General features: G+C 34.3%; 2 protein-coding genes and 1 long non-coding RNA gene across 12 annotated transcripts in view; 1 reads left to right on the top strand and 2 right to left on the bottom strand.

The window, feature by feature from the left end:
* LOC105256714 (multidrug resistance protein homolog 49) overlaps positions 1-7,068 on the bottom strand; it is a 53,768-nt gene extending 46,700 nt beyond the window's left edge. For 6 of the 8 annotated variants that reach the window (XM_020029202.2, XM_020029204.2, XM_011266893.3 and 3 more), the window contains exons 1-2: positions 6,865-7,068; positions 320-424 (exon numbers count right to left, since the gene is read on the bottom strand). The gene's annotated coding sequence lies outside the window, so the exon portion shown is untranslated. Of the gene's footprint in view, positions 1-319; positions 425-3,360; positions 3,510-6,864 lie in introns of those variants that run through there. The other 2 variants (XM_020029203.2, XM_011266891.3) reach the window with 2 other exon arrangements.
* Positions 1-21,066, top strand: part of LOC112638284 — a 213,180-nt gene that overhangs the window by 158,229 nt on the left and 33,885 nt on the right. The gene's annotated exons all lie outside the window — the stretch shown is intronic.
* Positions 16,350-21,066, bottom strand: part of LOC105256712 — a 35,949-nt gene continuing 31,232 nt past the window's right edge. For all 3 annotated transcript variants that reach the window (XM_025409721.1, XM_025409723.1, XM_025409722.1), the window contains one exon: positions 16,350-16,909. In XM_025409721.1, coding sequence (XP_025265506.1) covers positions 16,781-16,909 — 129 coding nt within the window. In that variant the 3' untranslated portion in view covers positions 16,350-16,780. The remainder of the gene's footprint in view (positions 16,910-21,066) is intronic.

Here is a 21,066-nt window from a genome sequence, read left to right as displayed (position 1 = left end):
TTCCGCAAAGAGCACGCTTTCGTAATCGTCTAAAAAAAGCGACGAGTCATATTCTGTCGAAGGCAACACATAAAGTCGAGGAAGAATACCGCGCGCTTACAATTCACTTCGTGAAAAATAAAGTCCAAACTCGTGATTAGCATCGGCTCTAAATCACTGTAAATCACGTTTTGAAGCGAGCGATTAGCTGCCGCAACGATGATGTAATGTCGCCGGAATCAGAATAATGGTCATCTCGCGGACAACGATCGCGAGTAATTAGATAATAAGCTGACATTAGTTAATAGGATTATGGATATTTGGAGCGATTGATACTCACACTCATCGGGTACAGGCTATCGTTCCACTCTAACAGTTCAAATATATATTTATGTATACGTAATGTCTTTAACAGCCCCCTCAGCCGATGATGGCAGATGTAGATCTGAAAGAAGACACAAGCAACACGAACATTCATTATGATAATAAATGCACAACATATTAAGAATAATATTATGACATTTTGGAATATTTTATGCTTATATAAATTTTAAAAAATTTTATGCTTATATATCTGCTTATTTAAATTTCAAAAATTCTTTTAATTAACAAAGAATTATTGCCTCATTAAATAATATGCCGGATCATCGTGATTATGAGGAAATTATGTCAAGGAGGAAGTTAAAACGAGGAATAATGATTAAAATAAGAATATTATATTAGGAAGATGAAACAGAAGTTCCATCCTCATGCATCATGTATTAATAAGAAGAAAAAATAAACATCTTATTGAGATTTGTATGGATCTCGCATACGAATGAAGCTTTCTAAAATATTCTTTACATCACTTTCAAATAAACAGTTGATTCGCGATATGGAGATCGTTGTCGAGCGTTCTATCCCGAAAAATTTTTAAAGCTCCCGAAACTTTGATACGCGCAAGATAGCGACTTGCCAAAACTCATAAAAAATTCTCCCCCGCGAATGCCATCGGAACGAACGAGTTACGAAGATGCCACGGAAAGTCGTCTTTGTCGTTGCTACCGGGTGTCTCGCTCTTATTTGCATCTCAATCGCGGCCTAACGTCTCCCCTGGCAACGGCTATGAATTTTATTCCGGTCTCATATTTCTGGTCCCCATTGTGGTGGTTGCGTGACGTGGCGCGATGCCCCCCTTCTTTACTATCAATCATCTCCGTTGCTGCCGTTGCTCGCCACCTCGGGGCTGTATTCCGAACTTTTGCGCCGTCCTTTTACGGGAAGAAGCGAAGAAGAGGACGACGACGAGTCGACGTCCCCTTCCTTTGCGCAAATTTCACCCACTTTCTTCCCCTCCTTCCTCTCCGGTCCTCTCAAACAAGAATTCCGCAAACGCCCCCGGGGCCGTGAAATACGTGAGGGATACGCGTCTAGACGCCGAGGATCCTTTCGCGAGAAAATGCAGAACGCAACAGCGATCCTTCCTCTTTATCTCGGAATATCTCGGTTAAGCATCGTGCGATCAGAAATCTCGTCGGGCGGACCGAACACACCGCGACATTCCCTGCATTTTCAATCTTTGTCGTCGTTCCATTCGTATGAGTAGCATGGCATTGTTGATCGTTCCTCTTACGGATGTTGGATAGTATTAAGTAAAGTCTCACGAGAGAACAGAATTTTTCTCAAGACTGAATGGATAAAATATCGAGAGAAATCTCAAAAGACATCTATTATTTAGTTATACATTTCAATTCAACGTTTTTTTTCTATTTAAACAGAAATCCATAGTTTTAATCACTGTTTTACTCCGTAAATTATAAAACCGTATACGATCAGCAGGTGGCTCGTACATTGCCCTTTAATCATCGTTCTTCCGTCACAAAAGCTCGAGCTTGAGCGGCAACGGTCGGTTCGATAATATCGGATAAAATGAAGGAAGCCTCCATAGTGATAAAACTCATAATGCTTGTCAACGGGTTAAAGAAATGGAGGGAACACGGGATATTGCCGGACTGTCATATTCCTCCTTCCATGTATCTTATCAACGTCTATGCCAGCGCATTTTTCCTTTCTTTCTCGTCGTAACGATATCTCGTGGAAACGCAAGAGGCAAGACGATGAGCTCGTTTTCCCTCTTCCCTGTTTCAACCCTTTTGCTAAAAGAGGCATTCGTACGCCACTTTAGGATCGCGAAATTCACAGAGAAAGTGCATTTTTAGACATCGAGTTGAATTTCAAAGAGAATCACACTTTATTGGTGATGTTTTATCTTCAATTTTATGTAAAATACATCAAGCACATTGTTGCCTTTCCTAAAAGACCTTTTTTTCACATTCAGCTATTTTCTGATATTTTTATCAAAAAAAGTTACATCAACATTTGATTGATTAATCTCTTATTTATTACATTTTGCTGAATAATATTAGATATTAATACAATGAGTTTTAAGCCTAATAAGCCATGGATATATATATATTATAGAAAATAGCATAAAAATTATTTGAATTATATATATCCATTTTCTTTATTTTAATAATTATAAAGATATTTTAATGATAAAAATATCGGTATTTTTATTGATATAAAAATATTAATGAAAAAAACCCTTATGTAATTGCACGCGATAAAAATATGGATATAATATTTATATTTCTTTAAAATAATACGGAAACAGAGAAATGTTATTTTAACATTTCTGAACACGTACTTTAATGTATATCTTTTACAGTTATCTTATCATTACAAGTTTTTTTCACCTATTTCATTAGAGAAACAATCTGATTAAAAATGTTAAAAGTAAAGATATTTAATTTATGGTATTTTATAAGAGAATATTTAAAGAAAATAGCTTTTTGCTTTTATATTTTAATATTTAAATTTCTGAAAAGAAATTATAGATCTCACGTTGAAAGTCAAAGAACTCGATGAGGTGGGTGCGATGTACTTTATGTAGCATAGCGGATCGGAACATTATTATTACATAGCACTCGGGCATTATTATCTGCAATCGATCAATACTATAGAAATCTAAGAATATAGTGTCATGAGAAATTCTAGTGTGAGGCAGCTGCCAGAGTCTGCAAAATATGGCGATTTTAAAGTCTCGAACTTTCTCTTGAGCATTTAAACGGGGAATATTTAAAGAGAAATTGTTCTTTTATACTGTGTTTTAATCTAAGTTCTTAATTTTATTTGAGTATGCAAAAATTCGATTTTGAAGTAATTAAGAAACAAGTTAACATAAAGAGTACAATAAACTTTTATAATTGCGATCCGTATAATTATATAATACGATTACATAACGTCTAGGAATTATTATCCAGTGTGTCAAGTAAAAATATAAAAATAGATATTAGAAATCCGCGGATTATATGACGATCCCAAAGATGCAGTCACACCTACCGGAAACGTTCCAGACGCTACGATCGATAGCTCGTTTCCTGTCGCGACAGATTATATAGTTTCGAACAAACGAGAAGAGACGAACTTTTTGAAGTAGACGAAGCACGAATCGCACGAATGCACAGATCTGACTGGTCGTTCGGTCGGTGGGCGACTCTACCAACCTGTTTTCTTGGTTGCCACTTAGATATATATATCGCGATTATACGGGTTTGCCCTTCCCGTATACTGCAGCAAGCCTACAACACACGCAATTACAACGCTCGAGCGGGTCGCTGTTCAACGAATCGATAATTCTTAAATCACTCATGCTAATTGCAAATTTCAGGTCTGGTCAAAAGTCGCATGTAAATATATAATGAATATAATATATATTTCTCTATAATCATTGATAATAATTATTCCGAATTTTCGTCTACCTTCCTTTCTCCTTCTCTTTTCCATAAAAATTAGGGAAATTATTATTTCATCGCGAATGATTCGATAACAATTACGTAGGCACACGAAGCATTTGCTTATAAAATTTATGCTACCACTATTAAAGCTTGCTTATCGCAGGTGGCCATGAAGCCTAAATGTAGGGGGACATTGTAAAATCGATATCGTTCTGAGGAAACTGACGTTATGCCATATAATTGATCCCGGTTGTGAAGGCGTAGTGGAACGCTGTCAAAAGCATCCAAATATACATCGAACGCGCCGGGGAGATTACAGCAGATTCAATAAGATTCCCGGTTCTCCTAAAGCGCACGCGACACATGCATCGCACGTTTCCCTCCCGAGATCTCAAAAGGGCCAACTATCGGATCCGGAGAGGGAAAGGGACGCGGAATAGACGTCACAAACGTCACGCGATGGGATCTTATTCGATCCCGAAATCCCTTCGCAGATGTCTTCTTCCACCGGCTTCCGCATCGCCCGATTGTTAGACACGTTTTGTAAAATGACGCTAATAGAGGCGGATAAACATCGCCCGACGTAGGGAAACAAGAAATCGTGCGTTACGTTGTCGTACATTTTTATAAACGCGTGATCGCGAAACGCAGAATTGCATGATAAACAACAATGGATGCATTCATCCGATTGATATTTGAGCGATCACCGAATGATGCAGTAAATTACGCAGGTGGGTAAAACAAATCCATTGGTTCGTTTTTCCGAGATTCTCTCGCCCGCGTAACCGCATTTCCGATGAGATATTCGGCGTGAAAAATGCATTTACGCTCTTTGTAAATAAATTGCGGCGGGAATTAACGGTATCGATATTTTCGGGCGTTTCATGTCGTTTAAAGTCAATTTCAGGTGAATTGCGAGGGAAATTAACGCTGCCGCGTCGATAATTTATTTTGATTATCAATATTTACTGATAAAATGACGATCGCGAACAAATTTGTGAGATATTATTAGGCAAAGAGTAAATTCGAATCAGCTTTCGCGGAAGGGATATCACCTGCGATTCGCTATACGATTTCGCGTGTTACACATGTTTTACTGGCGAAATGATATTTATCAATTAATTAATTATGTAATATCTAATTCAGTTATATAGATGAAATGTAGTTTCATTAGGAAGCATTATTACAATTAAACATTGCATAATGTAAGCGAGAGATAAATTAAATCATCTACTAATGGAACAATATTTGCCGTATCGTTCGCACATATACGAGGAAAGCGTGTGCGAAAAAATGATTGGATGGATTTAAAGCGCCGGTTATCCGGTTCACGTTGGATAAGACTGGTTGTCGCTATTTTAAGGCTACGTAACACAGCTATCATAAATTCGCTCGCGCACACGCGGTATAATGCGGCCATGATGCTAAAACAGGAAGGGCTATTTTCATATATATTTGCAAAGTCTTCGTATACAGAGGAAACGTACGGCTGTGTTCGTTAGTCACAAAGAACACGAGAATGATACACGCGGGTTAGCAGAACAAAGAGAATTGCGGAATCATTCTTTGCGACTTAATGCTACGCGTTTTCATCAACGGGATTATATATACGTTTACACAACGTTCAATTATCTTCATAAAAGATTTTAATTACAATGAAATGTCAATTATAATGACATTTTTATCACCAGAGTTATAATGACATTTTTATTATCAGAGTTATTTCGTCAATAATTAATTTGTGGAAATAATCGTATAATATTTAATAATAAATTTTATTTGCAAGTTTTAAAAAATCTAGAAATCTAATGATAGAGTTTTCCAAATACAATTTCTGTTATATTAAAAGTGAAGAAGAAAGAATATGCTAAAAATAACGATATCTGACAAATATTAAAATAAAATTTAATCATTTCCAATGAAACAAATATATGTACGAATACTTTGAGAAAGAATTTTGAAACAAAATAATAATAGATTTTTTATAAGATTTAATATAAAATATGATACTTTAAATAATGCTACATCACGACATTGGAAAATTAATTGAACGGATATCTCTAACTTATGTGATTATTTAAATGAAACAAGTCTTGATGAATTGTTTCGCCCGAACGAATATAATTCTTTTATGATACTTTCGCTCTCTCTCTTCGATCTATAAATTTAATAGTGTCAAATGCCCTTTCGTCAAAAATCTCCGGTATTGGACTCGGTAAGCCCGTCGGCTAGTCATTCGTTTCGCACGTTCGTTCGATGACACGTTTGTTTGTTTGATTGAATTTTTTCGCCGCAAGCTGCCCGCTGAGCATTGATTTATTCGCGTGTAACGCGCGCGCTATGGCTTCGAGGTCCGACCGGAAAATTTATAGCATGCGATTTTCCACGTATAATCGCACTATGGACACGATGCGCGCCTCCATCCATTTTCTATTCTGATATCGCGTTTGATAATACCAATCCGATAAGTCTCCTCGCGATCTGACGACGCATTATTCTGCGTATGAATATATAAATTCGCATAATTTCTCCGCGTTCATCGTACGCGCGTGTCACGTGACCCACATTTGTCACGCAAAGGTCACGCACAGGAATAAACCCAAAGATTAAACATTTAATACGACTCGTATTGATTATATATTAACGATCTAAAACTCTGTGCGAGAGAATACCGATTACAACGGAAAATGAATTAACGTGAGAGCTACGTATCTCCCCTCATTAAATAACAGTTAGTATAATCGAATTTTATTTTTAATGTTTTCGCAAAATTGCTTCCGATTTTACCCAGCAGATTCGCATACAATGTACTTTTTGTGTAAGTATCGATAAGATAAGATTTCATATAAGATTTTTATTTTAATGGCCCGATATAACATTGTTTTAACTGCTCTCGTCAAATCTATCTTTAAGAAAAATCTATCGAGAAGAAATGACTAATACAAAGTAGACTCAAAAATCCATTTACATTATTCTACATTCGATAAAGTGATAATTAAGATTAAGATTTATAATCGAATTTTATTTTTAAACTAAAATTGCTCCAGATCGGAAATCAATCGTTGCTGTAAAGATTTTTTAAAATCTATATCGCATATTATATACTTACTTTTTATGCAGAAAAACTGAAAAGATTCAACGACTGATATTCGACGCAATTTCTTCTGCAATGGAGAAATTCTCACATATAAGAGCCGTTGCTTTCTCTTTAGAGCACTGTAAGATTGAAGAAGGACTCTCGTCGAACATTCACTCGACCGGCTACGGCTCGATACGTTACGGACAGAAGACAGTTTTACACTGACCTCCGCGCTGCCATATGTACATCGTCTACAACCTACCACATTGCGTGATTGAATATATACATATTAGTACGTACACATATTTAAGGTCATTTGTGTGCGTCTGCCCAAGTCTGCTTGGCAGACATATCTGCCGTATTTAGCACCACGTCAGCAATGACTAGTCAAATCCAAATGTCTTTGTTCAACAAAAAATTTCAGATTTTTACGCAGAAATAGTTTTTCTATGATTTGAAAAAATATTTATCGAGTCTAAACAAATAACGTAAATTTGTATTGTTTCAATACATTAATTCTGATTTATATTACGAAATCATCATAAAATTACAACATTACACATAATTCTATATTAATATTACAGTAATAAGTAATATTACAACAAAATAAAAAAATATTCTAAAATATTAATTATTAAAATATTCTAAAATATTAATTATTAAAAATAAGGAATTTCCATCTTTTTTATAATTTATCACAATTTTTTAATGTACACTTGAATAAGTTTTATAATAAAAAGATAAAAGTAATATATATTTGATATCTTTTTTATTAAATGTCGAAGAAATCAAAAACATAATATATCCGGTAATATATATTTGATATCTTTTTTATTAAATGTCGAAGAAATCAAAAACATAATATATCCGTATTCTAGATCTTAAACTTTTTGAGAGATCTGAAGTATTTTGTTAAACGTTTAGGCTTGCCATATTGTTTGGGTAACTGAACACACACACACACACACACACACACACATACTATCCCAAGATTAAATTTTATTTTATCAATCATTTGGACCACATAGTATCTGAGATATTCAGTAAAGATATTTATGTAATCTGTTACATTATAATGATAATTGTAATTACCTTAATGAATAGAAGCATTAGCATTTGTCGAAAATTAATGTTTAAAAAACAAAATTAGATAAATACAGAAATAATTCTGTGTGTATATCAGAATTATATGTTCTGCAAAAGTTCCATTTTATAAAACAAACAGAAAAAAATAGAAAATTTAATCTGGTGAAAAAATATACATCGAAAAAATAAAATATGTGTTTTTCTATTATTATTTTTTTTTTATTTTGTTCTGCTGGAATTTTGCAAGATTGAAACTTTTTAAAAAGAGATTTGGAAAGGTAACATTATATACCGAACTCTTAAATGGAGGAGATAATGAGCATTAATGTACTAGTATGAAGTGCATGTTTAAAAAGAGAGGAAATATTTAAAAATATTATTTTTATTCGCTATTTTATTATTTTTGTCAACATTTTCGGAAATAAGCAAAATATAATCTCGCGAATATGAAAACTAGTTGCAAATATTAAATCATGAAATTGCAAAAAATGGATGTGTGAATACGGCGCTATAGTTGCATTTGGATGAAACATTAAAGACTTTTCTTTTGCTAAAATTTCTTTGTTAAATACATTATTTGTGGAAAAAGAATTATTGTATAATTATCGATTAAAAAATCGATTATTTGAGAATTGACAATTTTTCCCAACAATATTGCTATTTTTTTAAGTTAAGCTTACTATGTAAAATATATGTATCTTGAATTTAAAAGAAGTATTACGATACTATAGTCTTTTACAATAGATTATCATTGTCTATGTAGATTAGATTAAATTTTTCGAACGGAAGAAGAAAGAATACGTATTCTTTTGTGAAGACAATATAAAGATTGAGAGAGACAGAAAACAATGAAAAATTGCTAAATCTGTTTGTTTAAAGAGACTAGATGGAAACAAATTACGTGAAAAACATGCTGCGAAAATAATTTACTTCGCGTCGCTCGCGAAAAATCAATATCAAGAACATCATTATACATACATCAACGAAGGTGATTTCTCATTTAATAAAATTGCCCATATTTTTTCAATTATCATTATGGTCCGGGCAAGACGTTCGATCTTTCCCTCCGTATCGTGCCTTCCTTCTCGAGACGTAGAAGTCCCCAAAATTTCTCGCAGAATTCTCTAGTTGACGTCAGCGTAATTTGCATACGATTAATCTTGATCAACGTTGCGGCACCCTCGTCCGGGGCCTATCTTCGTTCATGAACGGAAACCGGGTTAAATGACGAACCTACCGAGGCCATGATGGATCGTTACCGTTACGTCTTGGCGCAACCTCAGTTCAAGACGAATTTGGCATAGCCGAATCGATCTAATTAAACGCACGCACGTACGCACGGTTGGGCGGATGCGAACTGATTGAATTGCGGTATGCAGATTTGCGTCAACAGCATATTCCAATTGTGTTGCGTTTGTCGACAACGTGTATCGCATTATATCGCAAACTAAATAATACGAGTGCCTAAAATAACACATGTGGCTTGTTTACATTATTCAATATGACGTTATTCATCGACTTTTTTTACTTTTAAATTAATACGACTATCGTCTACCAACTTAACAAGCATAATATACAACAGATGTAAAAGACTGGCGTTGATTGCTGAATTTTTTCGACATGCGAGACATATATAATGTATCGCAAAAGTTCGAAATTACATCTCGTTGAATGATGTAACTACATAATTTGAGAGATGGATCACCGTGTCTAAGCATCTTAGCATCCCTTATATAATCTCAAGACGGATTTCGAAACGAGAATTGATATTAATTATATTCACTTCCATAATTATTTTAAGACACAAAAGTAATATTCTTGTTAATTGAATTGATGTGGTATTATTGAGTTGATTACTATCCTATAGATTCGCGTTATATACACATGAAGCTTGAATCTGTTATGAAAACGTTGCTTGCTTGCAAACTCTTAAAAAAATTTCGTACATTAAAATTTGATTGTTCTGTGTGTTTTAAAATATTTATTATGTTATCTGTTATTTTCTTAACATATTTGCTGTGTATTCCACATACATATTATATATATCGGTATTTTATATTAAAACCATAAATCAATATTCGCGAAAATATAACCTGCACGATTCGCAAACAGAAATTTGCAGTCCGGCGTATAATCATTGTTTATTTCCGCGCATGCAGCCCTCTCCCCATCATTCCTATCTTCGATACCTGCATCTCTTTTTTTTCACGCTCGTTACCGACGCACTCGATATTATTATGGTTCAGTGAACCAAAAAGCAGGAAACTCGAAATTTCCATTGCTAATGACGCGAGAGCATCCCGGCCGACGTGTTATCGTTATCTTCCGCCAGGCTGTAAGCTCGCCAACACGCGAACGAATTTAATCGCGTATCTCCGAATTTTCCATGCGATAAAACTCGCCCTCAGCTCTCATACAGTGAATATTTTACTATCAAAAATAAACGATCTCTAAAAGGCCGAGATCTAAAAGCAGTCTGTTAAAAAGATAATTGTATATTACAAGTTTTCCTGCAAATATAATGACGCCATTTTCATTTAGTAATTCTAGAAATATTAAATTTATGTTTATTTGCACACTACGGAAACATTGCTATACTATAAATTTTATAAAAGAAAAAAAAACGGTTGTCAGAAAATCTTATTGCGTATTTATCGCTATTAATCTACACAGTAAAAAATTTTGTGTTTTTAACATATTTCACATGTCCCAATTTATCCACTCTAATTTTAATGTTAATTTAACAGAAGGCAAGTATGTAAATAAATAACACAAGTAATATGTTTAAAAATTAACACAAAAGTGTAACACTTAAACTTTATCTGGAAATAAAGTTTATGTTAAATTAACATATTTATAATGTTAAATTTAATTAAAAGAAAATGTTATTCTTACATTTTTATGATAAATAACAGAAAAGATATGTCGATCTAACATATGGAAACTATTATAGAAATAACACAACTTATCTGTTCATTTTAACATATTTCATCAAAAATTTGTGCATTTACATATTAATTGTGTTGTTTTAACTCTTAACGGTGAATATTAACTCAACGCAGAAATGTCAAAATAACGCAACGATATGTTACATTAACATAAGAGTATGTTAAAAATTTAACACAAAAATTTTTACACGAGAAAATTTTAACAGAAATACAAAATGTTTTTTACCATGTACATTTGCAAGGGAACGTCTCATTATTGCTATTATAATGGTATCGCTATTCTTGCGCAGCCATTTTCTAGTAAGTTTTACCTATGTAACAACATGAAACGATAACAACATTGTCGTTACGAAGTTAGAAAACAGACCTACGGAATAGATACAATTTAGTAGGAAAAAACTTTTTAAGATCAATTGATATCTAAAAAATAATTTATAAATTGTAACATTAATGTGTCCACAGAAAATAATAGCGTATCAATTATTTTTTGCATAATATATAAAATTAAAATTAATTATTAACCTTGCTGCATTTTGTTCGATTCTTTTTGAACACGTTCAACATTTTATTGCAATAGCAATAACATCTCTAAAAAAAATGAGCTAAATAAATGCGAATGAAACAGCAGGGTTAATAATATGCTACGATTGCACTGAATGAGCAAAATGACTTCCTGCAAAATAGAGCGCTCTCGTATTCCTGCCCACTCCCCGACTAGCGAAGCTCATCTAGAGATACAAAAACTATCCCATTCACCTAGTATTATCCGGCTTAGGCACGGAGAGCTTAATTTCGCCGACGATTGATCCCGAATCTCCATGTTGGAAGGATCTGGCACCGCGGGATCGCAGGCAGACAGATACGGCACGACCGCACCGTATCCTCCAAGATTAACTCTCTCGATTCATTTCCACCGATCTAACTCACTCTCGGTCGCCCACTGACATCGAGAGGAATCTTTGCGGAGACACTTGAGGGACGTGATGCTGATAAAGGATCACCATTCAACGAGGAGGGACCGCCAGAGTCGGCTATGGCTGCGCGCCCCCGAGTTACGGGAGCTATCTCGGCCACGTTCCCATGAATGCACATTGTGCGCATTGCGTTCCCTGATGACTGTCGAGCTAAGGATACCGCGGAGAGGTCGTAGCCACGTGACGCGCGTCGCTACGGCTGTCATCATTTATCTCCCGTTGAATTTCAGATATTTCCCCGGGACGCAGGGAAGCGCGCGTCCCGTTAATGCAAGACAAATGGCGCGTAATTAACACGAGTAATCCGGAATAAATCCGGAAGAGTTCGTGCAAACGAATGCCCGATCGTTCGCGGCCGATTATGTGTCGGTCGCTTTCGTCCCGATGAGATTGGCAAAATTGTTTCATTCGATTACACGCGTAGCATTTAGCCGTAATTTCCAAATGTAACACACGAATCGTCTGCAAAAAGAGGTAATGAAAAAGTGTTAATCGCGCCTTATATAAAATTCTGGATTCCGGATGATATCTTTCGCGATAATACGTAGGTGCGCGGTGTACGAGAAACGTGCGCATTATATTCTGTCTCGGATATAATCGCGCTAACAAGCCTAAACACTAGTTAGCAACAAACGGCGCGCGTAAGCGCGGCATTTAATCCTCGTGGAATCGCAGTCGGCGCGTTCCACGTGTTTCATACAAAAGATTTTCGGTACATCTGCACGCTGGTTGCAAGCATTCCGCAGGTATCATCCACTAGATATCCCGCTCTTCCTTTCGCTAAAGTAAGCGGCGTATATTCTGCCGACGTCGTTGCCGGGCGCATCTGCGAATGACAGCAGTTGTTTCCAAGTTTATCCGAAGCTGCGGAACGTATTCGGCCTCTTAATTCGCTCGTCGGCGATCCCTCTCGCTTAGGTGGCAAGGGTAGACACACACGTACGATAATCACGTATCTGGCGGGCAGAGGACCAGTCTTGCACGTGAACGAGCGGTCTCCTCTTCGTTACCGAAATTTATTCCATTATTATGCCGATGCGGTTTAAAAGAGAGTGGCTTAGCAAGCAAAAGCGTGGGCGCAGCGAGAAAATTTAATGAAAAAAGTCTGGATTAAATACATGACATTGTGTATTAAGTACACAAAAAGTAATTTATATAAATTTATTGGAGGAATTTTTAATGATCTCAATTATAATAAACGAATATTTGTAAAATAAATAATTTTGATAATATAATAATTATAATGTATAATAATTATAATGTATAATAATTATAATAAATATAATAATTATAATAATTATAATAATAGCTGCTAAATGAAAAAATAATAATTGTTATAAATTAAAATTTATAAAATTTAGAGAATTAAAATTTCGTTTACTTTATCATAATCGGTTTGTTTGTCGCAAATCTCTGAAAGTCTCTGACGAAGCGAAACTCTGTACGTGAAATAGAGATCAAAGTTTCTATTCTGGAAAACTCTAGATAGACCACCAATAACTTTCTAAATGTACGGAAAACTATCTTTGATTTCTCGCACGTTCGCTGATTCGCAAATCCTATTTTAAAATGTCAATTCAGACGAGAGGCAAAAATCGATTTGCGTAAAAATAAAGAAAGAGAGAGAGAAATCGAATTTTTCTATATTTCGTTTATTTACGACATTAACGCCAAAACGTCAATATTCGCCAGGAATCAATTGTCGAAAACAATTCCTCGTTGGAGAATAATCGACCTCGATCAGTTTCCCTCCTGCCTTTGCCACGGGCAAGGGATTCTACCTCGGGCAGAGACAGAACATGCCGTCGTATCGGACGAAATTACGGCAACTTAATCTCTGTCTTTATTTCCTTCTTCCTGTTGGCCGCTTCAGAAACTCATGGATATTCCGGACACGTAAACGATTGGATTAAACTTCTCTTTAATGCGTTTCGTATCTACGGATACACTACCCTTACGGAAGCATTTTCGCAGACCATTTCTTCGTTTTCATAAAAGTTGCAATTCGAGTAAAATGTCGTGCATTTGGAGCAGTGTAACTCGCGCTATCAGCAGTATAACACGAAATTTCGACTAAAATAACCGTCAATCCTGATTTCCCATTTCCGAATGAATTTTCGTGATTCTTACATGAGCGAAAAGTTCCTTTTCCGATTCGTTCAGTGCGATCAGCGTAATAGATATTTGCGTGCTTACGCTCTTCAGAATCGCGACTATTTACCTTTCAGCAGTTGAATCGATTTCGCTAACTTGGTGAATCGAACGAATGACGCCGTTGATTCGAAGAGGAAAGCGCGAAAGAAGATTTTGCATAGGAGATAACACAGTAACATTGTCCTTCGTTGTAATTCGTAACGAAATTTCGCTTTTATTATCTAGAAGCTATATATATTTGATGCGAAATTTCCATCAAGCACGCGGCGCACCCGACGATCTTGGATAGCGAATTTAACCGACATCCAGGACGTGTTTAGCACGATGGAGAGATAGAGAAAGGCTGTTGAAAGAGAAAATGAGGAAAAACTTGATGGAGTATCCTGTTTCCCTTTTTCATTTATGCAGGCGAATATTGCACCTTTGAATTCTAATTTTATACGTTATAATGAAAAACTTGCAATATATTTATACAATTTCTATTATCATACTTCTATTATCATATTTCTATTATCAATTTCTATTATCATTTCTATTATGTTATCGATGTTTATTTATTCGTGATTCTTAATCGTTCTTTTCTAGTGTATCGTGTTGTTAAATACATAAAGAGCCTAATTCTTTATCAATTTATTTATTTATTCGATTAAATTAAAAATTTTAAGATAAGAATTTATAAATTATAGCGAATATTTGGTCTTTTTTCGCTTATCTGTTATTACAGATTTAAATTTTTATAATCACTGAAAAAGTATATTTTTTATATTAATACTTTATATAATTTACACAACTATTATTTCAAGATTAAGATAAAATAATTTAATATTTACCGATGCCATATGTGCAGAATCAAAATTGATCATAAATTATGTTGAATTATAAAATATATAAAAAGATATATTTAAAATATATATTTTTAAATATTTAAAATATTTAAAATATATTATAAATATATGTAAAATATATAGCCTAAAATAATTATTTATAAAATCTTATCATTTCTTATTTTGATTTTCACACATATTATAAATATAAGCTTTTATTAACGAATATAAGTTTTTGAATCACACGCACTTTAAAAATTATTAAGATTAGAATTAAAATAAAAATATAAGTTTTTCTAAATTGCCTGACTTTTATCAATTATTCTGTATATCCTTGTTAAGAAAAATTTTAATTTCCCCGAAAGTATTTTATAAAATGCGAGTAACTTGGAATATTTAGTAACTATTTGTGTATGCGTATCTTATTCTGAGAATATATGTTTTTACACCATATTGATGCAATTATATTGTCCTCTTTTGCGGCAATAATTTCACACAATCTCGCGCTTTATCGTTGCTTCTTCTTTTAATTTTTTGCACTATTCGTAATCGTGTAAACATTGATCTTTGTGCTTCATAACTGACGACGTCGTCAAGCGTGACAAATAAAAACTCCAGACCCTGTACATATGGCATGAGTTCTCGCAGGCGATATGTAACCGGTCGGTTTGAGTGTGTCAAACGTACTAGTCGATAATCGCCTTCGGCGAAAATTGATGGCGGAATACCGTAGCCTGTGGAATCCTCTGTTTTCGAAATTGCAATGTCAGAGCGACGGCGAAATATGAGCGGAAGCGATGATGTCAACACTAGTCCCCGTTTCTCTTACTCACATATCAATAATATTGATTTATTTATACCTAAGTATTTTTAATTAAATATATAATTTTATTGTCCGTTTAAATTATGTATAAGCGGAATTTTAATAAATTTCATTAATTATTTAATATATTTTTCAATTACGAATATGACACACAATTATTTCTTGAGTACATTTTGTAATAAAACATTCATTAACGTGTAATTGCATATTCATTGTATAAAATATTTTGACTGCAATGTAGACAAAGATATATGATAAGTAATCAAATTGTAATGTAATGCATGTATTCTGCATTACATTAACGATGTTTGTCAGCTTTATAAAAAGCATCGTAAAAAATAATCATATTAATAATGAGATATTGTTACGACTGATATGAAATTACGTTAATCTATTTAATATAATTATTGATATTATTGATTTAAGGTAAATATTGCTAACATAAAATATACAGTAGTTCTATCAATTAATTCGATTTCCCGATTTAATCACCTTCACCAATCACCTGATACTTTTCGTTTTACAAAATCTGCATATATCACTTTAAATTAATCACATATTGGCTTTTATCATAAGCATTCATTCTGCTAAAATGAGAAATTTTCATCTCACATCGCTGAATTTATTTAATTTTTTCTTAATTTTATAATTCTAAAAACAAACGTACACATTTATGTATTCCACTAAAAATACTAATAATCCTAAAATTATTGCTAAATCAAAAAATTGCCGCAAAAATATAATATTTACATATCTGAGACCGAATGAAATTGTTTTATCACGAATTTCTAAGAAAGATTTGTTTTAGGAACTTGATCGATCAAATCTAGATTTTATAAGTAAATGAATATCTAAATCTCTTGTCTCAGAAAAACTGCGTAAAAAACACGAGATATCTTTTTTTTTTTATATAAAGCTCGTATAAATCGCGCGTTTCATCATGGCGTCGAACGTAAAGGCAGACTATCACAGCAATCGCCACGAGAATGCGTACCGTTGGAGCGCATCTGACGAACAGGAGAAGTTTTACCAAGAGTGAAACGTAAAACTTTAGTTAAATTCGTGTGTGTCTATTTCTAGCAAGAGCTACTTTTAGAGAGCTTTCTAGAGAGTTTAAGACCTAATTAAACGACACATTCAAAATGTGTCCATGTGAATAGTATCCATACTGGAGTACATGTTGGGCATGCTGTTTCTACTGCCTTGGCCAAAGATACTCGCGTCGATGCCTTCATCGTCCAACTCCTCCGAGAAATTTACCAGAACCTGCACATGATAAAAATTTAATACTATTAAAAAAATTTGTTCTAAATTGATAAAATAATTTTCATGAAAAAAATTATCTCGCACTCGCTATGAAAAAGTTCGCTTGAAGAGTTTCTACAACTCAAGGATTCTACGAGTATAAGGATTCTATAAAATTGCAGAGATGAATATATTATTAAAATGATTTTGTTTGCGATATTTCTATCCAATATGTGTTATATATATTTATCAATCAAAGCTTGCGTTTGTGATTATCGCAACTACAAAGTTCTTCGAGAAGACTATGCGTGCGAACTTTCGATGGTTGGAGGATCGTTGCAGTTTCGCGCGTGCTTTTCGTTGAAGCACGATCCAACAGTGGGATGGAAGGAAAGGGAGATGGAGGGTGAGGCGACTCTTCTTGCAATGAAGACCCATAAAAATCTCAAAACTTTTCTGACCGGCCAAGTTTGCCTGGTTATACGTGCAAGCCCGTCGCGATGCTGCAAAAAATTCCCACTTTGTTTGCGAGATTGCCGTACCGTCTTTGCATCACGGCAAGAAATGCATTTACATAATGTCCTAACGTCGCAAGCGACTGCTTGGAATAGATTTTTTTTGGAAAATATATACGCCATGGATCAATTATTCAACGGACCATTTTGATTCAATATTAAAAACTATTCACGCTCTCCCGTTATTGCATTATAATTATTATAACACGAGATAAATAAAATAGATACTTAAATATAACAGAGAGAAAGACTATTGCAATAATATAGAAAATCTAGTAATCACACATTTTCAATAAAATATAGATTTTGAACACGTAACTTTTTCTAAAAATTATTTTTCATTAATTTTCTTATTAGTATGAGATAGAAAATAATATAAATAATATAAAATAATATAAATAATATAAATAATATAAATAATATAAATAATATAAATAATATAAATAATATAAATAATATAAATAATATAAATAATATAAAATAATATAAATTTACTAAAATATTTTAATATTCATTCGTCAATAGTAATTCTCATAAATGACAATTCTTTGCGACATTTTCTTAATTTAGATTCTAAATATAAGAACATTATAATTTGTGGTTTACTCTATATGTTTTACGCTTCTAATTTTCGAAAAATGAATTTGCACTTGTGGAATCTTTAAAAAAATATGCAAATAGTTCCATAGTTTTCCATAGTATTGCAATAATCTAGAACTTCTTAGATTTGACCCAGTTTACTATATCGTACTTGGAACTTAATTTATATTCCGAACCGTACTAACTTGAGCTGTTGCTATTGTCGTTACTGTAGAAGCTTACAAAACAACGGGTTTATAGCAGCCCTTAATGTTCGCACGGACTAAGTTTCAAGAAGTAGGGATGAATACGTGACGCAAGTTTATATTTAACGACGATTTAAATACACCTAGGAAAGGATAGAAGACAGTACTTTTCGAAGCGATGGCGCGCGTAAACTTCTTTCTCGTTAACAACAATTAGCAATGGTACTCTCGAAAGCATTAAATTTAAAAGAACGAAATGCGCAATTGCACGCTAAATGTCTTGGATCGATATTTTCAGAATGAACCAATTACGCAGAAATTGCAAAATGTCATGGGCTCTGATAGATCGGCCATATTATTTATCGAAAAGATTCTATTTCTGATGACAAAGGGTTTCATCAAACTCATCGTGTTCAAGTGTTAAATTTTTCTTATTCCGCCGCTTTATAAGTGATTAAGTTTTCATAAATCATCGTATTTGATGACGTTTCTCCTAAATTTTTCATGTTTTTAATTCATTCTCGCGAATATTAATATTTTATTCGTATTTTTTTTCGTCTCGCATCTATTTTTCAATAAATTCTCTAAATTTACAACGTTTATTTTCAATCGAATTTTTAATCGAATTTTTAATCATGCACGATAACAATAGTTTATAATACGTTTATAAAAAATAGAAAAACATTCTCTCTCTCTTCTTCTCCTCCGCCGTTCCACATTTCTCCGCGTTTCGCGGAAATTAAATCCCACCTTTTTGATCACGGTCGATCGATCACTCAAACGACGATTTCAATTCCCGCTTCTCCTCAAGCGTCGATGGTTCATTTTGATCTCGAGCCGTTTCTTCAAGTTTTCAGACGCTGCAAAATCGCGAAGAATAGATGGAAGTGGATTGCGCGCACGCTTTTAGGACCATAAGATCTACATATACATAACCCACACCGGCAATCTTGCTGTCGCGCAATTCGCGTGATTTATGATCATTACTCGCAACTAAATCACGAAACTCTCTGATTGATGTGTATTGTTAAAAAATACATAAAATAAATAAAAATTGCCTATTGTTAAAATTCCACTTCTATGGCTTTATTTTATTTTATGATTGTGATAAAGAATATTTATATATATTTATATATATCTATAAATATCTATAAATTCTTAATCTACGACGAATAATCTATAAATAATAAAAATCACTCTTTTTTAACTAGCAAATTAATGAAATAAATTAACATGAAGTAAATTTCACATTTTAGCAAATAAATTGAGATAAAATATAACATGAAATTAAAAGAAAATTAGCTATAAAGTTTAATTTTATTTTACTGTCTTTTACTATTTCTAGTTATAGACAGTTCTTTATATAAAAAATAAATTCGAAAAAAGCAATGAAATTGCATGAAAAGCTTTATGCCGCTGTAATGGTCACTTTTTGAGTTAATATTATGTTGCCCGCGCGCACACACAAATTCTCTTTGTACGATGCAACTGAATTTTCCGCAATTTTCAGATTTCACCTCGATGCACTGCAGTTTGCGCCACGAAAATAATTAATAGCGTAATATCGCGGTATTACACACATACACACATACATCTTACGTTCGAAAGCATGTTAATTAAAGTTAACATTTTGATCGCTCTCTATAAGAATTTAAAGGAATTTAAAAAGTTTTTTAATTAATTTCAAAATTAAAATTTTTTTCTTTATTAACCGACTTATGTAAATGCAACGGGCAGCCACTTTACGCGCGGTAAAGTTCGCAAAGAGGCGGTAAAGTCACAAAAGGCGGAAGTTTGGCGGTAAGAAGAGGGATCAAGCAAAATGCAAATTTCGGCTACCCGCGCGCATGCATTTTTCGCGCAAACACATCTCTCTCGGCGCCGTCGTGACCAACACGCATTGTATACGTAACTCGCCCATTCGTAAGTTGAAATACACGGGTCACTCACTTACACGTCAGTCGCGCATGTTCATTGTGTTTTAGAAATTTTTATTTCGCGGCAGAAATGCGGGGAAGTTTTATGCGCGAGAAAAAAACCACGAGGTATTATGCACGTTCATAAGTTTACGAGCATATAGAGGGAAGAGGTAGGGTAATCCACAATTTCGTGCAAAACGTCGCGTCCAAAAAAAAGATGCGCAAAGAGAGAGAAATTTGAGCAAAATGGCACAACACTTCTTTTTTTTTTACACGTATACGCCTGCGCACAATTATCAACGCGTGATTTTTTAAATTGCGTGATTTTTTAAATTGCGTGATTTTTTAAATTGATTTTGATTTAATTGCGTATTAATTGCATCTAGTATCCGCGACGAATAATATCGTTAAATACGCGACTGGAGAAATGCGCGGCGCGAGTGACTTCGGCGCTTTGACGTGTATTTACGATGCGCTGACTCGCGTATATACTAACAATATGCCGATTTACCGACAATGCTCGCAATCCCCTCACATTGAAGCGACGTGAAAGACAATCGTCCTTGTAATGCCCGATGCGCAAAGACTTCGAGAGCGGAATGCAAGGGAGCGTATCGTATATATGAGATTTACACTCGGCAATCTCGGGAAGATTCGGGCTTCATTATTCGGACGGTGAACTATTTCCAGGCAGAGAGTGAGCGGTTAATTAACAACAGTTTTCGCGGAGACGGGGAGAGAGGAAAGGGGATCGGTTCTGCGCGTTACAGCTATCCGGAAAGCATTTAGGCAAGCTTAGAGGCAGTCTGGTGTGGGTGAATTTCCCGTCTCCCTCCCGCTATCCTGCCTCTCCTTCGCTCAGCTTGTAAACCATCGTGAGGCTGTATGTAAGTGAACTACGAAACGACGGATCCATTAATATCCGTCGGGATCGGTGGGACGAAAACGCGGCTCGTCTT

This window comes from Camponotus floridanus, unplaced genomic scaffold (genome assembly GCF_003227725.1).
Source record: "Camponotus floridanus strain SB8 unplaced genomic scaffold, Cflo_v7.5 scaffold28, whole genome shotgun sequence".
Taxonomy (NCBI): Eukaryota; Metazoa; Arthropoda; class Insecta; order Hymenoptera; family Formicidae; genus Camponotus; species Camponotus floridanus.
This window is presented reverse-complemented; position numbering and strand designations above follow the sequence as displayed.